Source organism: Merops nubicus, unplaced genomic scaffold (genome assembly GCF_000691845.1).
Source record: "Merops nubicus isolate BGI_N331 unplaced genomic scaffold, ASM69184v1 scaffold16484, whole genome shotgun sequence".
Taxonomy (NCBI): domain Eukaryota; kingdom Metazoa; phylum Chordata; class Aves; order Coraciiformes; family Meropidae; genus Merops; species Merops nubicus.
The window spans coordinates 1337-1727 of record NW_008606355.1 but is presented as its reverse complement, the minus strand read 5'-3'; the positions used below and the strand labels follow the sequence as shown (position 1 = coordinate 1727).

The 391-nt window shown below is 62.4% G+C and overlaps 1 protein-coding gene across 1 annotated transcript in view; it reads right to left on the bottom strand.

The window, feature by feature from the left end:
* LOC103772302 (striatin-interacting protein 1 homolog) overlaps positions 1–391 on the bottom strand; it is a gene marked incomplete at its 5' end in the record, with an annotated part of 1613 nt that overhangs the window by 196 nt on the left and 1026 nt on the right. The window contains one exon of the mRNA XM_008939629.1: positions 1–38. Coding sequence (XP_008937877.1) covers positions 1–38 — 38 coding nt within the window. The remainder of the gene's footprint in view (positions 39–391) is intronic.

Below are 391 nucleotides of genomic sequence, written 5' to 3'. Positions count from 1 at the left end.
CTCCTCAGCCTGGAAATCCCAGGGACGGGCATCCAGGTCTGGGCACGGGGAAGAGAAGGGGGTCAGAGGGGACACCAGGGCACCTCGGTCGCCCCACATCCCTCAGAAAGGGGCTGAGAGGTCCTGGCAGGGAGGAGGAGTGAGCAGCCGCCAACAGCAGCAACAGGCGGGACCTCCAGTCAGAGAAGGTTTTTGGTTGGGAAAGAGCTTCTAGATCCTGGAGATCAACTGTCACCCCAGCACTGCCAGGTCCCCACTGCCCCCTGCCCCTCACACCACATTTCCACAGCTTGGAAACCCCTCCAGGGGTGGGGACTCTACCACTGCCCTGGGCAGCCTGGCACAGCCCTGGGCAACCCTCCAGGGCAAGAAATTGTTCCTCAGGGACAAC